At 48.6% G+C, this 19,319-nt stretch overlaps 9 protein-coding genes across 9 annotated transcripts, besides 1 other annotated feature; 3 read left to right on the top strand and 6 right to left on the bottom strand.

The window, feature by feature from the left end:
- The first annotated feature begins 494 nt into the window (after window positions 1-494).
- ASPBRDRAFT_211855 (Zn(II)2Cys6 transcription factor) lies at window positions 495-2,285 on the top strand. Its single transcript, XM_067621941.1, has 3 exons — window positions 495-687; window positions 740-822; window positions 902-2,285. The coding sequence occupies exons 1-3, from the start codon at window positions 556-558 to the stop codon at window positions 2,202-2,204; spliced, it is 1,518 nt and encodes a 505-aa protein (XP_067473160.1). The 5' UTR covers window positions 495-555; the 3' UTR covers window positions 2,205-2,285.
- ASPBRDRAFT_667054 (RTA1 domain-containing protein) lies at window positions 2,267-3,361 on the bottom strand (the record flags this gene model as incomplete). Its single annotated transcript, XM_067628773.1, has 3 exons — window positions 2,267-2,813; window positions 2,882-3,124; window positions 3,190-3,361. 3 exons carry the CDS (start codon window positions 3,359-3,361, stop codon window positions 2,329-2,331), a joined length of 900 nt encoding a protein of 299 aa, XP_067473159.1. The 3' UTR covers window positions 2,267-2,328.
- Window positions 3,362-5,519: 2,158 nt separating this feature from the next.
- Window positions 5,520-5,717: a sequence feature (Protein overlapping with rRNA (ASPBRDRAFT_164492, OJJ65908.1) was converted to a misc_feature.).
- Window positions 5,718-6,209: 492 nt separating this feature from the next.
- ASPBRDRAFT_49366 (ankyrin repeat domain-containing protein) lies at window positions 6,210-8,334 on the top strand. Its single transcript, XM_067626319.1, has one exon. It carries the CDS (start codon window positions 6,225-6,227, stop codon window positions 8,019-8,021), a length of 1,797 nt encoding a protein of 598 aa, XP_067473158.1. The 5' UTR covers window positions 6,210-6,224; the 3' UTR covers window positions 8,022-8,334.
- A 299-nt stretch (window positions 8,335-8,633) lies between these two features.
- Window positions 8,634-9,947, bottom strand: ASPBRDRAFT_60165 (pepsin-like aspartic protease; the record flags this gene model as incomplete). The annotated part of the gene is made up of 4 exons (XM_067628180.1): window positions 8,634-9,016; window positions 9,089-9,627; window positions 9,680-9,801; window positions 9,855-9,947. 4 exons carry the CDS (start codon window positions 9,945-9,947, stop codon window positions 8,634-8,636), a joined length of 1,137 nt encoding a protein of 378 aa, XP_067473157.1.
- Window positions 9,948-10,504: 557 nt separating this feature from the next.
- Window positions 10,505-11,493, bottom strand: ASPBRDRAFT_139120 (RTA1 domain-containing protein; the record flags this gene model as incomplete). The annotated part of the gene is made up of 3 exons (XM_067619062.1): window positions 10,505-10,965; window positions 11,021-11,285; window positions 11,335-11,493. 3 exons carry the CDS (start codon window positions 11,491-11,493, stop codon window positions 10,505-10,507), a joined length of 885 nt encoding a protein of 294 aa, XP_067473156.1.
- A 947-nt stretch (window positions 11,494-12,440) lies between these two features.
- ASPBRDRAFT_35549 (putative MFS transporter) lies at window positions 12,441-14,150 on the bottom strand (the record flags this gene model as incomplete). Its single annotated transcript, XM_067623359.1, has 1 exon — window positions 12,441-14,150. One exon carries the CDS (start codon window positions 14,148-14,150, stop codon window positions 12,441-12,443), a length of 1,710 nt encoding a protein of 569 aa, XP_067473155.1.
- A 301-nt stretch (window positions 14,151-14,451) lies between these two features.
- Window positions 14,452-14,839, bottom strand: ASPBRDRAFT_139076 (uncharacterized protein; the record flags this gene model as incomplete). Its single annotated transcript, XM_067619059.1, has 2 exons — window positions 14,452-14,584; window positions 14,688-14,839. Coding segments are annotated over 2 exons (285 nt in total), but the record flags the coding sequence as incomplete, so codon positions are not given.
- Window positions 14,840-14,985: 146 nt separating this feature from the next.
- ASPBRDRAFT_667043 (putative rhamnogalacturonase) lies at window positions 14,986-16,803 on the bottom strand (the record flags this gene model as incomplete). The annotated part of the gene is made up of 7 exons (XM_067628772.1): window positions 14,986-15,074; window positions 15,129-15,434; window positions 15,490-15,703; window positions 15,763-15,897; window positions 15,956-16,163; window positions 16,218-16,296; window positions 16,362-16,803. The coding sequence occupies 7 exons, from the start codon at window positions 16,801-16,803 to the stop codon at window positions 14,986-14,988; spliced, it is 1,473 nt and encodes a 490-aa protein (XP_067473153.1).
- A 721-nt stretch (window positions 16,804-17,524) lies between these two features.
- ASPBRDRAFT_189521 (sulfatase family protein) lies at window positions 17,525-19,008 on the top strand (the record flags this gene model as incomplete). Its single annotated transcript, XM_067620166.1, has 1 exon — window positions 17,525-19,008. One exon carries the CDS (start codon window positions 17,525-17,527, stop codon window positions 18,998-19,000), a length of 1,476 nt encoding a protein of 491 aa, XP_067473152.1. The 3' UTR covers window positions 19,001-19,008.
- Between the last annotated feature and the right edge of the window lie 311 nt (window positions 19,009-19,319).

Here is a 19,319-nt window from a genome sequence, read left to right as displayed (position 1 = left end):
TAGTATACCATCCACCCATGATGGCCACTACTGCTGCAGTATATATAACGCCACGGTTGCGACTGCGGATACGGGGATACTGCAATTGGAACCAAGTTTATAGTTTATGAGACGAGTGTTCTTACCAACAATGAAAAACATAAGTCCATGCGACTGAAGCAGCTTCGAATAGCAAAGTGCACCTTCCCGACTTTCTTGCCTCACTTCCAGGTGAATGCTCCTACCAGACCTCGACTGGGTCATCTTCTCACTCCCTCGCTCGCTACACAGCTCCTACAATTCCCGTGCAGCTCAATTAGCTCCGTAGTATTAAAAGGAACAGATATTGACTTATCTGGATGCCGAATTGCTGTGCTTCATCATCAACAGCTTCATGATCAACAGGCAGCAAGTATCGCCGTGCGGGGTTGGCTCGCTTGGCCTCCCGTACCAGCTGTTTGGCTCAGAACGTCACCACCACTAACCTTTTCCAACTGCGAGGCCTTCTAATTCACCTCCAACCGACTCCTTATCGAAGCAATGGGACTGCTATTTTAGTCTCGCTCGGAGCAAACTATGTCCGAAACCCCATCCCCAGCGAGTGCATCTCAGCCCGATGTTTCTCATCCGCGAAACCCCAAAAGGCGACGGGCGCGCCACAACAAATCCCGCAAGGGTTGCTACACCTGCAAGCTGCGCCGGGTCAAGGTTGGTATAACCACGTGCAGAGACGTTTAGCTGCGATGTTCACAACTATCAGTGTGATGAAGTAAGACCGGTCTGCGGTGCCTGTTCTTTCCGCGAAGAACCATGTTCATTTCCACCACCAGATGAGCACGTAATGTAGGCGCCCAATCCCAATGGGATGGCATTGTTAGCCTGTGACTCAATTTTCAACTCCTTGTCTGACCTACAAGAACAGAGACTCAAAATCCAAGCCTCCTCATCGCTCAGTAAGTAGCAATCTAGGGCAGTCACTACGGCCGTTAGATCTGCACATACCCCTGCAGTCTGAATCGGTTCCGGCCGCTCATCACCATGAGGGAATTCACATGCCAGACATGCGTCTCTTGACACATTTCATGGCTCATGTCTCGGGCAGAATGGCCCTTCAGTCAGACAGGAAACTGGTCTGGCAGCGAGTGGTCCCAACTGTGGCTGCTGAAGAGGAATATCTAATGCACCTTCTCCTTGCGTTGGCTGGAACGCATGCGCTATGCGAGGCAGACTCACCCGAAACCATTCTATTGAACTCGGATCCTGCCGACACTCTCCAAGGTCATGCTAAAACAACACCACTCCATGATTATCACCGCATCCTTGATCATCACCAGAAAGGCCTTGAAGGATTCCGGCAAGCATTATCAGAGGCGACAGCCAGCACTGCAGAACATATCTTCTGTGGTTCCATGCTCATCGTGGCTTTTGCTTTTGCTTCACTGCGAATTCGCGCCTTAGGAGATATGGGAGGATTCCACAACGGTATCTCCGCTGGAGAGCCTTACATTGAATGGTTGCATCTAGTCCGCGGCCTAACAGCCATCGTGGGGGAGCACTATCTCACCCTCCGGATCAGTCGGTTACGAACATTTATGGACCATCGCCACGCCAATGATCACTGGAAGGACCTTGCAGCGACATCCCCCACACCCGCTTTCCCTCGTCTACGACACGCCTCCCCGCGGTTTATCCGCTTCTCCCAAGGTGCCGCCCAGCAGATCTCCTTATTGCGCAGCTTCGCCGGCACCCTTACTCACAACTTTGCAATAAACATGGAAGAAGCCACAAGCCCCGACTCCATTGGATCTCCCCACGTTCAGACCCTTCCCGAACTTCTGCGCGAACAGATCAACACGCTCGATCGACTGGAGGAAATGTACATGCGTACGCTTTATGTCTTTCAGTTCGCAACGAGTGAGCGCGATAGCTCTGTTTCGCTGGATATTCAGACCGACCTCGAAGATGCTGCCGTGTTGTCGTGGCCACATATCATCCCGAACACATTCATCTTGTCACTGCAGCGGGGACCAGACTCTGGGATTCTCGAGGGGTTCTCATATGTGATCCTGGCTCACTTCTACGTCATTCTGCTGCTATTTGAAGATCTGTGGTATCTCCGGGGGGCATTTCCAAGGGAGATTCGAAACATCCATCGGGTGGTCGAGAAGCTGGGACATGCGACGCTGATGCCTCTGATGGAGTGGCCGATGGCGTTACGGGAGTAACTGCTCTACCATATAATATAATTTATGACAAATGAACAATAAAGTCTATATAGCACACAATAATACGCCTCAACTCCATGCCCAACCCAATCATGATAAAAACATACTCTTTACAGACATAACGCTAAACCACCCCCTTTTTCCCTCTCAAAAACCCCTCCTCCGAATCCGCCCTCTCCTCCAACGGCACACCCACATCCCCCCGTCTGCCTCCTCCCAAAACCCGTCCAGGATATCCAACCAACAACAACCCAGCCTGCAAGGCCATCAACACCGCATCAAAGATATACAACAGATACTCCCGGCGCATAATAAACCCATCATTCCCCTGCACGAACTCCACCACACGATATATCGACCGAATGAGAATCAGCACGCACGCTCCATACACACACCACAGCATGCACTCCCACGAGTCGCGACGGGAGGATGAGGATACCACCTGTCTGGTATTGTAGTATTGGGGATTTTTCTTCACCCGGTAGTGGAAAATAGCGCTCGCGAGGATGAAGAATCCGAAGAAGAGAAGTTGCACGACTAGACCGCCTACGACGACGTGTGCGCCGTTGTCCATGGCGGAGAGGGTGCCGGCTGCCATGTAGCCGCCGCCTGAAATAGAAATTATATGTTAGTAAAAGACTGAGGATGATGGGGTGATGGATGGATAGTATGCATACCCCCACACTGCAAAAGAAACGAGATAACATCCCCCACGACAAAGATCTTCGCGATATATTTCACGCGAAGGAGCGAAGCAGATTCGGCGTCGAGGTAGAGGATTAATCTGCCGAGGGTCATGTAGATCGATGCAGCGAAGAGAGGAGGCGCGACGAGGATGAGCATGGTCTGCACGATGTAGGGGCCCAGAGCGAGGGTGTCATAGTGGGAGAAGATTCGGGCGATGTAGCCGGCTGCTTCGACTGTTCATGGCACAGAGTATGTGGTTAGTTTTGGAGATACTTTGGGATTTGAGTGGTGTGCATACAGAGTAAGCCGATGATGAAAGGAATAAAGTATTTAGATCGGTGTCGAATAGCTAGGATAGTGTGAAGGACGGCTAAGACGATGAAAACTCCGGCGAAGATAGCGGCTGCTGGGATGGACGGGGTGTAGCGGTATAGGGCGTAAGTGGTTTGGGAGTTGTCTTGGGTGGACATATTGTGTATAGTAGGGGTGTTAAGGAATGGATGGAGAGATTGGATGATTGAGAATATAGCACTGCTGAGAGGAGATTAATATAGGATATCAATCATCGCTGACTTGGACCCTGGCCTTACTCTATACGAATACGTGTGGGGCTGCCGAGAGATCGAGCGGTCCGCCACGCCCTAGCCGGGTTGATCCAAGGTTCGAAGAATTGAATTTTACTCGCAAAGGACTTGGATGATAGGTTGCACAAGAATGCCTGGTGTAGACTTGCTTATTTTCGTGATCATGACTATCCCGCTGAGATAGTATCCATGAGTCCACGTTTTGACACGTGGAGTTTCAGCCTCAGTCTTACATCACGGGCAATTATATCGAGAGAGATGCTGAAATCGAAACTAATTTGGTAGATGATTAAATCGGAGGTAGCCTTGAATGATATGTACTCTATCTGATAAACCGCATCAGCGATTCATCGAGGTACTGATAAACTGCGGTCTGATATATTGAAGGAAGGCCCAACCACCAGGGCCTCATAATCCATCCAAACTTTGAAGAGAAAACTCTTCTCAGATATCTACCATGTCAAAATTTCGTGGTTCAGATCCAGTAGGGCGAAAAAATTGGTGGCGCAGACAAGGCTCGATCGCAGGCCTCCCGCAGAATACCCTGCTGGCTGCAATCGACCATCAGTGAAAATCTTAACTGCTCAGCCCAGCACTTACTATGGCACCCTGTAAGGATACGAATCACATACAATGGTCGAGGTACACTGCTTAAAACCAAGCTTAAAAGTCTAAATCCGGAAACGGAGAGTCTCCGCTGTGGAGCCGCACTATGCGAATTATACGAATGTACGAGCCTCCCTCCCGAGTATACGAATATACGAACGTGGCAGAATATGCGCCGCTCCACCAAATAAATCCACGCTTCGTGATGATCGCTGAAGGCTGCACTACGAATGAAATTTCGTCAAGAAATATCTTCTTCTGTTTGTTACTAGGGGTCTTACTGGTAAATTTCTGGATCTGGGCCAGAGTAGACTGGTCCCGATCAGGTCTATTGTGGGACAGAAGGAGCTCTGTTTCATAGCAGATGAGTACAAGACATTTTAAGCAGTTTCTTTATTTCTTTTAAGTTAAATAAGCTGCCCTAATTCCAGTCCACTAAATACAACCCTGATGTGGGTCGACCGATTATGGCAATGTTTGCTTAGCCACTGATTGAACACTTTTTTTTTTCGAACAGCGTTGTGCGTGGTTCAAATGTAGGGTGTATACTAACAATAGGTTTCTTTATACGTTAGTCTGCTGTATCTGATCAAAATAATGACTATTAGAAGCCGGAGTGCGGGGTGACTGGGGTTCAGAAACGTGGATCCTGTTAGTCGGACAATTTCCAAATGTATTCGAAGTCAGCCTTGGACAATTTCGTCCCAGTGAACAGGCGTCACTCCTTACTATCCACATATCTGTTTCATGTATAACCATGCCACGACTATAAGAGTCGTGATACGGATTACTAAGTGTGCCAGTTGGAATGACATCTTATCGTAAGAGGGTGCTATACTTCTACGGAAAACATAGCACCTGTACATAGTATGTGTTAGCTACCGATAGTGACTAGCAAGCTAATTAGAGCCCTCGAAGGCCAACAAGGTTTCGGGCATATCAATAAACTTCGGACATGTCGGTATTCGATCGAAAAAGCGGCATGCCGAGCGATAGCCCCGGGACAGTCTGGCGCAAGAGGGTTTGCATGCCATCGCCGTCGCTTATGTAATTGTTCGATCAGAGCAAGAAAGCTGTCGTCTCCAGGATCTTCGATACCAAATAGCTTGCCTTCACAAGTCTCCGCAGATTTGAGCAGAGACAGAGGAATGATTCAGAATTGCAAAACCCGTTGTGGCTTCATATCAACTCTAATCTGCAAGACACCATTCTACTTATCTTATTGTTATTGATCGTATCTTACTAAATAATACCATTCACTCTTATATGTACTGTTGGAACAGCTATCAATCATTCCACAAGCCCCTTTTGATCATAAACTTGTTGTATATATCGAAAATGATATAAGTAAGAAGCCTACTGAGTCATTGGTTAATAAAAAATATCAATCAAGTATAGTGTAAGAAGCCCTTGTTGTTGCTTAAGTTGTACGTGAGCATTAGATTGGAGCGTTACTAGTGGGCCATTTTTGGTAAGCAGAACTGGCGATGCGGGATGAACCGAACGCGAGGTTAAGGTGCCGGAATGCACGCTCATCAGACACCACAAAAGGTGTTAGTTCATCTAGACAGCCCGACGGTGGCCATGGAAGTCGGAATCCGCTAAGGAGTGTGTAATAACTGACGTACCGAATTAAATAGCCCTGAATATGAAATATACTGTACTAGGCCCGTCGTACTATTCAGCAGAGACAATGGACAATGCCGATGAGTATATTCCTTTTTCTTTCGTTGTCCCCTTTATTCTCATTTTTCTATTTCTTTTCATTTGTCCATTCATTTCTGCTCGAATCCTTATATATATATGCTACTATGAATGTAACATGTAGCAATGACGAAATACCACTGGAGTTGATAGCTTACTCAGGGTTGAGCTATCTGTGTATGGCGCACATCACATAACTTGTGTATAGGCTGTAACAGTATGATATGACTAGCTAAGCTCGCAGAAAGATGTGGCTATATTCCTTTGTTAACTCGACAGACTTTCTCTCTGGCATTCAGTATTAGCGTTCTGTCAGTCTGGAGACCCGTAAATTACACCACTAATGGGTGCACTAGTGCCGTATGCGGTGTATATCATACCACTAGAAAACTTTTGCGACTGAACCTTCCACTAAGTCTCACAGCACCCTTCAGCCACCATGGCATGCTGCCCAAGGACTCCATACCCTTGGAATACAGACATCAACGGTCAGTTGAGAGGATGGGCTCGAGTTGGCAACTTCACCGCCATGGATGCGCTCCTGGACTCCCCGGAAGCAGCGGACCTTCCCAGGTATGGTAAGACGGCGCTACATGAGGCCATCAGATATGGCCGGCCCGATGTCCTCCGTTACTTGATTTCCCGAGGGTTCGATGTCAATCAGAAGGGTCCTGAGCCATATGGTACAATCTGCTTGTCGCCTTTGCATTTCGCCGCCTCGCACAACTCGACCGAGATGCTGGATATTCTCCTGGACGCGGGAGCAGATGCGACCGTGGATGATACTTCAGCAGATGGATTCTGCGGCATTCTTGGGAAAGATAAAGACGAATGCCCGCCACACACTCCTTTTATGGCCGCAGCGTTCTGGGGAACCCATAACGTGGTCCAGCGGCTGATTGAGCGCTTACCCCCAAACACCATTGGCAGCCATGAATGGCCTCTTGCCGTTGCTGCTGCGGCACTCTATCGTCATCCAAAAACACTGGACATTCTGCTCCGTAACTACCCTGCTCCCGAGGTACCCCAAGATGTCCTGGACCGGGCTTTAGCAGATGCTGCCGAAAATGAGGATTACAGCCCCTACTATGGCTTCTACCCGACTCCACCAGAAGAATCTTGGCCTAAAGGGATCGAGACGTTCCGGCTGTTACTCTCTCGCGGCGCTCGCCCGAACACAGAACCCCCCATGTCCATCTACACATACACACCATGGGCTAAGCACCGACCAATTATCCACGCTACTATTGACAGCTCAATGGGCATGGATATGGTCAATATGCTCCTTGAACAGGGCGTAGACCTCCCGGAGGGGTCCGGCGGGGGAAAGGAAGAACTGGATATCACCCTATTCGGCCGGGCGGTTCGCAACGGGAACCCGGATCTGATTCGCTTCTTCCATGAGCGCGAAGGTGCCGTGATAAACATGAACGAAGAACTCCCGACGTGGAACGATACTTACCAAGGTACCCTGCTTCACGCCGCCGCGGGAAGTGGCCGTCTAGCGAACGTGCAGTTCCTGCTGGATCACGGAGCAGACCCCCTCAAGATGAACCCCAACGGCTGGCTACCGATTCATCGAGCGTGTATGGATCGCCATCTCGATATTATAAAGCTTCTCTGGCCAGTCACCTCCCCTGGGATTCCAGATTTGGCGAATTATCGCACTAATGATGGCGAGACCGCTTTCCATCTTGCCAACTGCTGGTCTACCTATAACCCCGAGGATCCCGAGGTCGAGGCACATAGCATGCGTCTCTTAAACTTTTTCAAAGAAAAGGGGGCTGATCTGAACAGTCTTGATAAGACTGGGAAAACTATCCTTCACCGCACGCTGCCCCACCATGAAAGTATGATTCCACTATTTCGCACTCTAATGGAGGCGGGCGCACAATTCCGACCGAATTCCGAAGGTCAGACAGAGCTTCACCTTACTTTCAGCGACCCAGACTGGCACCTGATTGGCCCGAAGTTTCTGCTCGCCCAGGGTGCCCACAAGGATATCAATGCACAGGACAACAAGGGCCGAACTCCCCTGTACTTTTACCTGGAAAGACACCATTATCAGCCTCATCTTAGACTTCGCACCATGCAAATCCGGGATGTTGTATTAGATCTTTTGATGGAGACTGGTGCTGATCCAGATATTCGAGCCGCGTCGGGCAAGTCTGCTAGGGATCTTTTGGTCGAAAAGGGATTTCCGTATGATCTTGATAAGTATAAAGCTGCAGCGTGATCATACATTGACGGTATGTCTGAGCCTTACGAGATAGATACAATATTACCGCATTTGCATGCTGAGCTGATAGCATGTTTGAGGATCAGTTCTGCCAAGTAGGCCAAGACGATATAGCATCGCTGGCTACCCGGGGCAGACTGGCAGCAAATGTTACAACATGTCTTAAAGAATTCCATTAGCCTTGCAAGGACACTCGTTCGTTGTATGTATATATGTACTTCTGATGCCTTTTACACAATACCCCAATTCATCCTATATACACAACACCCTCATGACTCCGCCCTCATCCTACGCGTAAAAAGAAACAGTACGACCACAACCTTCAAACTACCTCACATAATCATGCAACAAACGTCTTAACCGCGCTGTCGCTCTCAGCACCAGTACCCTACGCCCTACCCGCTGCGGTGGCGGACACCATCGCAGTCTGCAACACACTCGAGAAAAGCAACCACCAACGCATATACTATCTTTGGAAAGATGCAGATAAACTATTTGCTATATTGATATTATCTATCAATATCGCGCATCCAGCCTTCTAAATAGTCAGGCATTGGCAAAAGTAACCCCCTATACTCTTACTCAAAGCCCTCAGGCGCAGACTATAGCCTACGCCCTCGGCAAATATTCCTTCTTCAACGGCGCCAACCCAACGCGAATATCATAAGACTCCGGATCAAACGACCCAAAGTCAAAGACAGAATAAAAGTTGCTCAACCAGTCCTGTCCAATGATAGTATTATAGCTATCCCAGGGATTGAACGGCGGGAAGCAATGATCATCATCTTGATAGCCGGGCATGGCTAGCTGATCACCGGTCAAGTTGAAGGTGACGCCCTCGCCGTAGAAGCCCATGGTGAAAGAGATCGACCAGGTGTCGTTGAAATCGGAGCACAGAGGTCGGTATCCAGATGAGATATCGGCGTATGAGAATGGCGTTAGGGCGTAGACTGCTTCGATTTGCTCGTTGGGAATGTTTATTAAGGATGCGCCTATGCCGTGTACATGGTATAGGTTAGTCAAAACGATCTAACGAGTCTGATAGCGTCGTGGGGGGCTCTTACCGGTATCGAGGATGACCTCGCCGTACCAATTTAGAACGTCGCTGGACAAATTCTGCCCATTGGAGCTGTTATGTCCTTGAATCCCCAGGAGGTTCGTTTTATAAATTTCAAACGGGGAGAGCATCTTCATCCACTGCAGCTCACCGTCTGCATAGGTATCCTCGTGGCTACCACCGAAAGTAAACACGCCATTGTTCTTCGGATTAGGGTTTGACATAGTCGACACCCCTGAACCTGGATATAGTGCGAATCGCGGTTCATCCAGAAGCCCATCCTGCATCATTTGTTCGACCACGGAAGTGGTGTTTGAGAACGCGATGGTGGAGGATGCCAGACCCAGAAATCCATCAGCTCCCAGAGCAGCCCAGGTGCTGTCGGTGATGACGGCGAAGCTTTGGCGGTAGGAGACGTTGCTATCGGGAACTGTGAGGATATCAGTCGCAGCGAAGCCGCTGACGGTGCCTCCGCTGTAGTCGATGCTATCTTTGACACCTAGGTTGATGCCGGTGGAGGTGAGGTTATAGCCGTGTCGGGAGTACCTGGTCGTCGTTATGAATATAGGCTTGGAATAGGAGTAGAGGATGAACCAACCCGCTCCCGTTTGGACAGTCATCTGTACAATTGCTGTCGAGGACCCAGAGTGTCGATGATCCGGTGTCATACATCAGATCAAACGGCCCACCGGGGGTGCCGAGGTCTACCTCGATGGTCCTCTTTACATAATTTAGCAGAGAATACTGAGGAAGGTGGTTCTGAATTCACCTACATAGCCATTTCGGACTTTGATATCTAGGTCCAATACACTCCCTAGAGCGGCCGTGGACAATGCCGGAATGAGCAGAAAACTTTTGGAAATCATCATGAATGATTGATTTGACCTAAACTAAAGTAAAAAAAGGAGCCTGCAAATGATTTATATATGCGAGCGACAAAGCCTCCCTAAACATTGCAATGCCGACCTTCGAGAATAATCCGAGACAAGTGCCATGTGGTGGAACTAGCGGGCCGAGACAACAGATCCCGTTGGACAAATGTGCTGTCCTGTGAGACATCCGGTTTCAAACCATCCTAATTCCGCTTAGACCCTGAAGAAAATAGCTAAGCTTCTGCTTATGGCCATGGACTCCGAACCCATGAGGATAAGCTGAAGATGATCTTAGCTAAATATAGGACATCATCCAATGACTATTGAAACTAGTCTAGGATTATGGTCCAATTTTCGATCTGTCTTCCCTACTCGATAGCCTGAGTAGTTGCAAAAGTCCTGTCACCAATCCATAAAAGATGTTATATTAAATCGTAGGTAGAGCATTGCTGGACTGGCCTGACAAAAACACAATGAATGAATGAACACATTGTAGACAGAACAGTAATCCATAATCAAAGTGACAAACACGACAAGGTGGTCACAAGCTCCTATACACTGTTGCGACCTCGGTAGTCCTTCGAAGCCTGCTCGTCTGGAAAATTCGTCATGTCATAGTCACTGGGATAACGGAGAAGTAGGCCAATCTCCTGCGGATGCACAACATTGAAGATGACCATAGTGATAAACATCAACAATGCATCGAACACATATAAAAACATCTCATGATGCAAGAGGTACCCATTATTTCCCTGGATGTACTCCAGAAGTCGGAACAAGGAACGAACCAGGATCAAGAAGCTCGTGGCGTAGAGTACTTTCATATGTTTCTTCCAGGGAATCTGCGGAGAGCAGGAGCGCGCGAATGGATACTTCTTGACTTTCAGGTAGAAGTGCGTCGCAGTGACGATGAAGAATGCAAAGAAGAAGATTTGAATCAAGAGACCAACGACGATGATGTGTTCGCCATTTTTCATACCGGATAGGCTACCACTGGCTTGGATGCCACCACCTAGATTCTATCAGGGGGTTGCTTGATACTGGAGGTTTTATGGGGTCAGACGTACCGGCTCCCTGTAATAAGAACGAGAGCACATCGCCAGTGACAAAAATCTTGGTCAACCACTTCTTTTTCAGCAGTGCGTGGGATTCAGCTTGTAACACGAGGATAATCCGACCGAGGAGCATGTAGATCGAGGCTGCAAGAAGGGCTGGGGCGAGCAAGAGGAAGAGCGTCTGCACGATGTATGGTCCGAGCGTCCAATTTGGGCTTTGCTTGCTGGACATGGCGCGTCCGATGTATCCGATGATCTCGACTAGGATTATTAGCACCTTTCGAGGCTCAAGATGAATCAGGTATCGTACATATGCCTCCTATAACGAATGGAATGAAGAACCATGTGCGGGACTTGACCATTTGGAAAACATGATATCCTGTCGTGCCGATGAAGAGGAGGATGAAAAGAACGGCGCCGCCCATGCTCGGGTCATAGCGGTAGAAGGCGAAGTCAGAAGACTCATCGTCTCTTAAGCTCAACATTCTGGTGTTAATGATAGCAGAAACATAAAAATATCGACAGAAGAAAATACAAAATATATAAAAAGAGAGTGGAAGAAAAACTCGATGATAGTGAAAGAAGCGAAAGACTGGAACAGAAAATAGAAAGCCCGACAGAGTATGTTGGATTTTTCAAGCTAAGTATTTATATCGCTCCGTAACAACATGAGACTTCTAACAACAATAGACTAATACAGAGTGGACCCGCACTATTGAGGCTGAGAACCATACAATCATGAAGCACTTAGGGATAGGAGACTTCTTCTCGCCACGTTCCTGTATGGTCGGAGTAATATCCGCTTCAGCAACGGCATGTAGTATCGGCACAATCGAGATCATAATAAGAGAAGAGCTTGCAAGCTGCTGCCTTTGATTCGGCAGCTCCTGTTCGATGTAAGCGGTATACCGAGAAATACGGGCGGCTATTCAGATCGTTCTGCTGGGTAGGGTTGATCCGTGAGGGTCCGTTCGTATATTCGTTTAGGTCGCCGGACCCTGTTTCTATTTAGGTTCGTTTTCGTTTTCGTTTCCACCAAACTTAAAATTCGACTATCCACAAGGTGGAGACACCGTAAAAGTTTGTCAAAGCCCTACGAAGATCTATTCGTCTGATGTAGATTAAGTGTTTATTGTGCTGTTGGAGCATGGCATATAATGATGTTTCATGCCATCTCTGACATCCGGTAGGCGCAGGTCGGAATTCATCCATCACTGAGGAACAGAGACTCCTTCAAATCATAAAAATATGCTGCCTCAGGAGACTTCACTATCATTTTTGCATTATAGAAAATGGATGACTCATTATTCTTTCTATCAACTGCCTCTTCTCTGTCCATAAACAGTCCACACTTGGCTAATCTCGCCTGCCACCCACACCAAATCTTTCAAAGGCAACCCCCAAACTCACGCATTACTCTCGCAGCACTTGATCAACTATCGAAATAAAAGTCCAGCCGCTTATTCCCCTCATCCTTGGTAGTCTCCAAGTACGTCGCCTTCTCCTGAGCGGTCATCTTATCCCACTGAGCCTTCTTCCATCGGTTCCGCGAGACATAATACAACTTGGCCAAAGCGTACATGACAACCGTGGCCACATTGATCGCAATGAGCTGTCGATTTCCCCGACGATACAGGGGTTTATCATCCGATCGATAAATATTGGACGAGGCGATACCAGACAGTTGAATCATGATATTGAACACCGCTGCACTCACTGCTCTGGTTCTCACACTGTTACTCAACCGTGAGCACCAACTCACCTGGGCGGCTTGCGGATTCGGCCAGCCCAGTAAGATGAACGAGACGGCATAGAGACCCCAGTTCGAAAGGCTTCCAGCAGATGTGTAGAGCACAATGAGGAGTGGCAGCGACCATAGCTGCGTCAAAAGACACACAATCGAGATCTGGCCGAAGAATTCGGATAACAGCGCGACGAGGACCAGGTTAATAGCGGCGAAAACGGTGACTGGAATGGACAAGAGGGTCGTCTGGAAGGTGGAGAAACCGATCGCCTTCAGCGACAGGGTCAGATAAGACTTTGGAGGTGAAGTCGGGATCTCGAACATGATTCCGATAATATATATCGGCCAGAGGTCATAATCCTTCAGACTCTTCCACAACATCCCCAGGGAGAGTGCTTGGCGATTGTGCATGTCGCCTTTGGACGGATCATCGCGCAGCACTCGATTGACGATGATGGTCTCCTCCCGTTCCGAGAAGATGCCCTTGGGGTTCCACCACGTTCTGGTCTGAGTGGGTCCAGGGACCAGAAACAAGAAGCTTAGAACGCCGATCACGAAACTGATCAGAGCTTCGATGAGGAAAAGCCATCTCCAGCCCTCCCGTCCATCCACGCCGCGCATATGCAACACACCGTACGCAATGAACGATGCGATGACCCCGGAGATTGAATCCGTGAACCAGAACAGCGCCAGTCGGAACGGCATCTCTGACTTCTTATAGAAATAGGACAAATACAAGATGGAATCGGGAATGAAGCCTCCCATGAAGAGCCCGATGAAGAAGCGACACGCGAAGAATCCGGCGCGATTGTGCATGAAGAATTGTCCTCCGGACGCAAGACTCCACAGGATGATTTGAACGGGGATCCACCGATCAGGACCGACTCGTTTGCCGAGCATCTGCGATGGGATCTCTGCAATCAGGAATCCCACCCGATACATATTCTGCGCATTGTTGTAGTCGTTGGTGGTCAGATTCAGATCCCCCAAGAGGTTATCCGAGTTGGCGTTGCTCAGGTTGCCTCGATCGAGGTTCAACCCGAAGAACATAATCAGGATCCAGAGGAGAATGGACCAGTCTGTTTTGCGTCGGACTTTGGCTTCCTCGCGGTATGTCCATCGTGCGCTGGGGTCGAAGCGATGAAGATTCTCGTACTTCGGGTGGGGCAAGTAGAATGGTGCGAGTGCAGGGTCGTCGAATACACTTCGAGTGGTCGCGATGGCGTCCGGGTCGTGCTTTTTGGTCCGGCGGAAGAGAGAAGAAAGAACTGCCTCCGAAGCAGGGGAATCGTCCGGCTCGGCGAGATTCACGTAGGTCCCATCTTTCAGGTCTTGACTTCTGTCGACTTGGTGATCGCGGTCCAGTGACGATGCCGCTTTGGAGGGATTCCGCTCCATAGTGAGAGCGACCTAGATGCCGAAAAAGACAAGGTTTGACGGCTGAGGTGGACTCAGATACTATGGCTGCTGAGACTACATTGGTTATGTTCAAGTTATATACATGTGATGGGCACATACAGCTCTAGCTCCTGAGGCTCCGAGCACGGAAATGCGTGATCGTCGATAGCGATGAGGTGATGGGATTCTTGTTATCAGCAAATGGCTAAATATCATACTATACTACCAGTACTCAGTAAAAATATATTAACCAGATAGTAGTAGTAAAATTATATTAAATAAACTATAACAGCAACTAGCTTCATTCTAACTCCCTGGACTCTGAGTTGGCGCAAACTGCCCATGGTGTGCTGCTGCTGACCATCGTCGTCATCCAAGCGCGGATGGCACAAGCTAGGGCTACTCCAATCATAACCCATCCAGGACCCTGGAAGCTATCGATGCCCCTCCTTGCTTAATTTACCGATAGTCGAGGCCCTGCTTGGTATCCTGTGTCTGGATTGGTGGGAAATTTCAAGCGATAGATAGTACTGTGACAGCACCTTGGCTTTACTGGCATGATCTGTGGTCTCTCGCTTATTATCTGGCGGTCTGTTCTTCTGGCAAGGCTGGTGTGGGTCTATGGAAACACGTGGGAAACTACTATAATTTTCGTAATATGAAGCTGTAGTGATGAGATTCTGCTGTTTATTCTTGGCTATTTCGCGATTATACTGCTAAAGCGACAGAAGCATCACTCGATTTGCCTACAACTAAGCTAGAAGTTTGTACTAAGCTCAATCTGTCTATATCCTTCTACCTCCCAACCATTTTCTTGCAAAGCTATTGCATGTAACTAAAAGCTTCCCCAATAATGAAGGTCATAGTCAACTCCGCCAGGCCGCCAAAGAGGTGCGGGAGTATAGACCGGAATCGGTGATGCCGCTAGTAGAAGTTAGCTACTTTATCAATAATCAAACACTATCCCGCTAAACTTACTTCCATATCCAGTGCTCGGCAACGCCCACGTTGGGGTGGAAGGAGCTTGCCAATTGGTCGGAGAAGCCGTGATAGTATAGGTGCTGGTGTAGGTATACGGCGACTCTCCCGATTGGAGAGTCTCGATGCCATCATTCTCGCCATAGCTGTCGTCTCCAGTGCCGAAGATATTGCTGATTTTGTTGACAACCGTCGTACCAGTCTCAGTCCAGACAGAGAAGTCCTCCACGGTGACGTTCGTGGCGAATGTCAGGTCACTGGCAAAGAGATACAGTGGCGGGCGGCGCGCTCCATCGGCAACCGATCCTATGATTTTGCATGAGTACGGGGGTAGATGGACTAAATGGATGGGTCGTATTACCTGAAAAGTTCTTGAAAACGAGGTTGCTCAATGACACAGATCCGGTGTCAGGGGTCCAGGTGTTTTGCCAGTATTGGTCGATGTCCAATCCGTACAGACTGTTCAGTGACCGGAAATTCTCAAAGGTGACATTTTCCACGTAGCCGGAGCCTCCAGGATATGTCTTGATGAAGGCGATGTTGTTGCCCTGGATGATGCTGATATTGCGCGCTTCCTGTTTCATGTTAGTGATATGCAGAATATGTCACAGATGAGATGATTGAAATGACGCACAATATTCGAGATTTCTGCGGAGACGTTAAGACTGCCAATTGAGATACCTGATCCTGCTTGGTTGCAAACCAGGTTCTCAACCAAGGCGTGGTGGGATGGACTTTTCACGGAGACACATTCATCACGATTGGTGACCTGCCATTCGTTTGATTGTTAGCCTTTGCCAGATTGTGGACCTGAGACCTCTGTTTACCTCGTTGTCGTGGATGTAATAATTGGTGCCAATGGCATCAATTCCATCATAGCTTCCTAGATTAGCGCCGCGGATGGTAAGGTGGTAGGCCTCCAAGTTCACGGCGAAATCAAACACAATGTGGAACTTGGGGCTATCCACAAGGATCAAATCATGGGCCGAGGCATTTGTGGGCGAGATCAGTCGGACAAGTCGAGGGCGATCAGTGCTTTGAGGGAACGTTAGTTTACTGTGTTTCAATGATAGGTTTTAGAGAACTCACTTGTTCAAGTTTCGGTAGATGTAACCCTGGCCTTGAAATGCGCCAAGCCCGTTGGATGAATAGAACTCGAAGTCGACAGCTGCACATAACAACCACGACGACGTGTCAGTAATCTATTATGCAACGAAAAGAGGTAGAGCATACCGTTCACAATGACAAGCACATCTAGTAAGAATTTTCCGTCACCCTCGCCGTTGATGGTAGCGTTTATTATCTGCTCGCCCGCAAACCCTTGGAGTATCAACTCACGGTCGACTGTCCAGTTTCCACCATAGGCCGCAGTGATCAGACCATCCAGTTGGAATGCCCAATTGGTTGCATTGCTCAGAACCACGCTCCGCTTGATCAGGTAGTTGCCTTCAGGGACAACAAGACGAGACTTGGGGTTGTTCAGCACACAGTCGGTGAAAGTGGTCTCGATAGCAGTTGCGACATCGGTCTCATTATCGGCAACACCACCGTAATCTAGAATATTGCACTCAATAGTCTTGTCCTCAAGCTTGGTTGTTGGACCGACTGGGCCAATCAACTGGCCAACGGTGAGGCCTGCGAACAGAGAAACGAGTAGAATTGGAATTGAGCGCATTGAGAATATTGTACCCGTTGGCTATTCTACTACGCTTCAACAAGATATATCTTGGATGAGGAAAGCTTCTTCGCAGAATGTTTCGAAATTCAGTCGCATTATTTATATTATTCTTGATTGCTATAGACTGGAAATCATGCATGCGTCCAGGTACATGATGATCCCTTCTGCAATGAGTGGATCTATCGCAACACAGGTTTGTCAGACGTAAATGTCAGGCACCGTCACTAGCTTCAGCTCTTCGGATTTCCTAATTTAAGGGCGCATTGCAACATGAAGATAATCAACTGGGATTGTTGAGTACATGGCGTGATTAATTTATATTCATCTGTTGCAATACGAGCTCATAGTAGTAGTAGTCCAGACAAGCTTGATAAGGCCGTTATGGTGACTGTCTGCCCGCCAAGCACATCATCGGCTGACGGAATTGCGTCGATGCAACGGGTTGACCCGACGCCAAATTACCCGACAATTTTGCAGTAAAGCGATTCCGATAGGTGGAATATGCAGTGGAGATGATGCTATCTGCTCGAGTATGTGAGTTATTTCATTATCTGCCGGTGAGAAGACAAGTGATCCTGGGCGGGGTCCGACAGGGGTCTTGACAACTTCCATCACAAATTTCCTCTGCGCTTGGTGAATTTATCTTCATGTCCTCTTCTGGCCTCAGTTGGACGAAAGCCATTACACAGCCTCTCTCAATCTTCCTTCATTTACAAACATGGCGAGCCCCAAAAACGTCCTCTTGTTGATCGCGGATGACCTGGGCAAACAGCTGAGCTGCTACGGGGACAACACGATCCAAACGCCAAATCTCGACGGGCTCGCAAAGCAAGGAACCAGATTTGACTATGCGTTTGCGAGTACAGCATCCTGCAGTGGTAGCCGCTCTGTCATCTACACTGGTCTTCACACGCATCAGAATGGACAGTATGGCCTTGCGAGCCACCGTCATCACTTTGTGACATTCGATCATGTGAAGAGTCTGCCGCATCTCTTGAACGAGGCCGGCTACTGGACGGGGATCCTAGGCAAAGTCCATGTAGGACCAGCTCCTGTTTATCCATGGCAATTGCGCAAGGAGAGCGACACCCGCGATGTGGCTATCATCGCCGATCAGGCAAGGTCATTCTTCGAGGAAGCAAAAGCCAGCAACAGACCATTTGCCTTGACTATCGGGTATCATGATCCTCATCGTGACCGAACTCGAGGTGGCTTTGGAAACACTGATGACTATGATCCTCGGATCACCAAACTTCATCTGGAACCCGAAAATGTCCCGATTCCCTCGTTCGCCAATGATACACCCGGTACTCGTTCGGAGTTGGTTGAATACTACAAATCCATCCATCGCCTGGACCAAGGAGTCGGGTTTGTGTTAGATGCTCTGAAGGAGACTGGGCTTGAAGAATCGACCCTGGTCATCTTCATCAGTGATAACGGACCGCCCTTCATCAACTCCAAGACAACACTCTACGATGCGGGTGTTCGACTCCCTTTGATCATAAGACAGCCAAACACACCCCCGGCCGTTAGCCCAAACATGATCTCCTACGTTGATATCCTCCCCACCATTCTTGACTTTGTCGGTCACCCCGAGGTCACCGATCCGGAGAAAAAGCGACTGGGCCGTTCCCTGCTACCGATCCTCGGAAGTTCCAACGGCCTACCTGATTTCAATCAAACATTTGGCTCGCACACCTTCCATGAAGTGACAAATTACTGGCCAACACGGTTCATCCGCGATCGTCGGTACAAATACCACAGGAATCTGGCCTGGCGCTTAGACTTTCCCTTCGCAGCCGACCTGTATGGATCACTGTCCTGGGAGGATATCCGCAATTCAGAGGACACCGACATCACGATCGGTGGACGAAAGCTGCGAGACTACTTCTTTCGGCCCCCGGAGGAACTCTACGATCTGGAGAAGGACCCAAGAGAGGTCCACAATCTTGCAAAGGATCCTGCGTACGCAGCTGTTCTCGATGACCTCAGGCTGCGATTGGAGAAGTGGCAACGGCAAACGGAGGACCCGTGGCTGTACAAGGACGGTGTGTCGGTGTGGTTTGTGCGTTATCATCTTCCAGCCGGTTTGAGAATCCCCGATCGTCAAGATTTTGATCCGGAAAACCCGGGGAATAAGGATGGATCGGTAGTTCCACATAATCTTACGTGGGGGAACGAAGCTACAGATTAGCTTTGTTGCAGTGTCTTCATAAGTTGTGATTCTAGCTTTTTGTCAATATGAGCCCTACTCCTAATGACATCAATAAAGTCCATGAAACTCTATATACCTTCAATTATCCTGAAACGAAGGTGGTCGTGGTGGTGTCTAGATCTCGACCCGTCCATGGATATAGCCCAGCGGTCTGCGGCCACCGAAAGGTGTCGATTACTTTATTATCAAGCACGTGCTCTAGGATTCCTTACTCTTTCCATGTCATCAAGGTCTCAAGAGCATTCACTCCTAGTATAGTATCTCCTTCCCAAATAGGTAACCATAACAATTAACATTC

The sequence above is a fragment of the Aspergillus brasiliensis genome, assembly GCF_001889945.1.
Source record: "Aspergillus brasiliensis CBS 101740 unplaced genomic scaffold ASPBRscaffold_26, whole genome shotgun sequence".
Classification (NCBI taxonomy): Eukaryota; Fungi; Ascomycota; class Eurotiomycetes; order Eurotiales; family Aspergillaceae; genus Aspergillus; species Aspergillus brasiliensis.
Note: the sequence above shows the minus strand (reverse complement) of the source record. Positions and strands in the feature narration are given on the sequence as shown.

What these genes read in the sequence shown, in the direction of transcription:
- ASPBRDRAFT_211855 (XM_067621941.1), top strand. Translation starts at nt 556, where the DNA reads ATGTCCGAAACCCCATCCCCAGCGAGTGCATCTCAGCCCGATGTTTCT. An exon ending in GCAAGCTGCGCCGGGTCAAG is followed by an intron (nt 688 to 739) that starts GTTGGTATAACC and finishes CACAACTATCAG; the next exon opens with TGTGATGAAGTAAGACCGGT. An exon ending in CCACCAGATGAGCACGTAAT is followed by an intron (nt 823 to 901) that starts GTAGGCGCCCAA and finishes CTACAAGAACAG; the next exon opens with AGACTCAAAATCCAAGCCTC.
- ASPBRDRAFT_49366 (XM_067626319.1), top strand. Translation starts at nt 6,225, where the DNA reads ATGGCATGCTGCCCAAGGACTCCATACCCTTGGAATACAGACATCAAC.